The 515-nt window shown below is 67.8% G+C and overlaps 1 protein-coding gene across 1 annotated transcript in view; it reads right to left on the minus strand.

Moving 5' to 3' along the window:
* MYOD1 (myogenic differentiation 1) overlaps window positions 1-509 on the minus strand; it is a 16,212-nt gene extending 15,703 nt beyond the window's left edge. Inside the window, exon 1 of the mRNA XM_010830663.1 lies at window positions 3-509. Coding sequence (XP_010828965.1) covers window positions 3-286 — 284 coding nt within the window. The 5' untranslated portion in view covers window positions 287-509. The remainder of the gene's footprint in view (window positions 1-2) is intronic.
* Between the last annotated feature and the right edge of the window lie 6 nt (window positions 510-515).

Consider the following 515-nt stretch of genomic DNA (forward strand, 5'->3'; position numbering starts at 1 on the left):
ACAGTAAACAGCGGCCCGCCTGGTGGTGCCCGCTGGGAGCGCGCACATGCTCGTCCTCGCGCGCGCCCGGGGCCGGGTGCGCGGCTGCAGGGAAGTGCGAGTGTTCCTCGGGCTTCAGGAGCGCGCCCACGTGCACGAGGCGCGGATCCAGGTCCTCGAAGAAGCGCAGGTCCGGGGAGTCGAAACACGGGTCATCATAGAAGTCGTCCGCTGTTGCAAAGTTGCAGAGAGAGCCGTCGGGGCCCGTCAAGTCTACGTCGCGGAGCGGCGGCGACAGCAGCTCCATATCCCGGCGGGGGGCGGCGCGATCCTGGCTTTGCCCAGCCTCAGCGGCAGCGGCAGGGGTTGCCAGAAACTTGCTGCTGTTCTGGAGCCCCAGCAGTGAGATAGCAAAGCACTGAGGGTCTGAATGTATAACCAGCTGTTCCCCACCCTCCCCGGTCCTGTCCCGCCTGAGGGACGGACGGCGAGGAGAGCCGCGGCAGCGCCCTGGGGCCTCCCCACCCCTACCTTCA

Source organism: Bison bison, unplaced genomic scaffold (genome assembly GCF_000754665.1).
Source record: "Bison bison bison isolate TAMUID 2011002044 unplaced genomic scaffold, Bison_UMD1.0 scf7180017864518, whole genome shotgun sequence".
NCBI classification, from domain to species: Eukaryota; Metazoa; Chordata; class Mammalia; order Artiodactyla; family Bovidae; genus Bison; species Bison bison.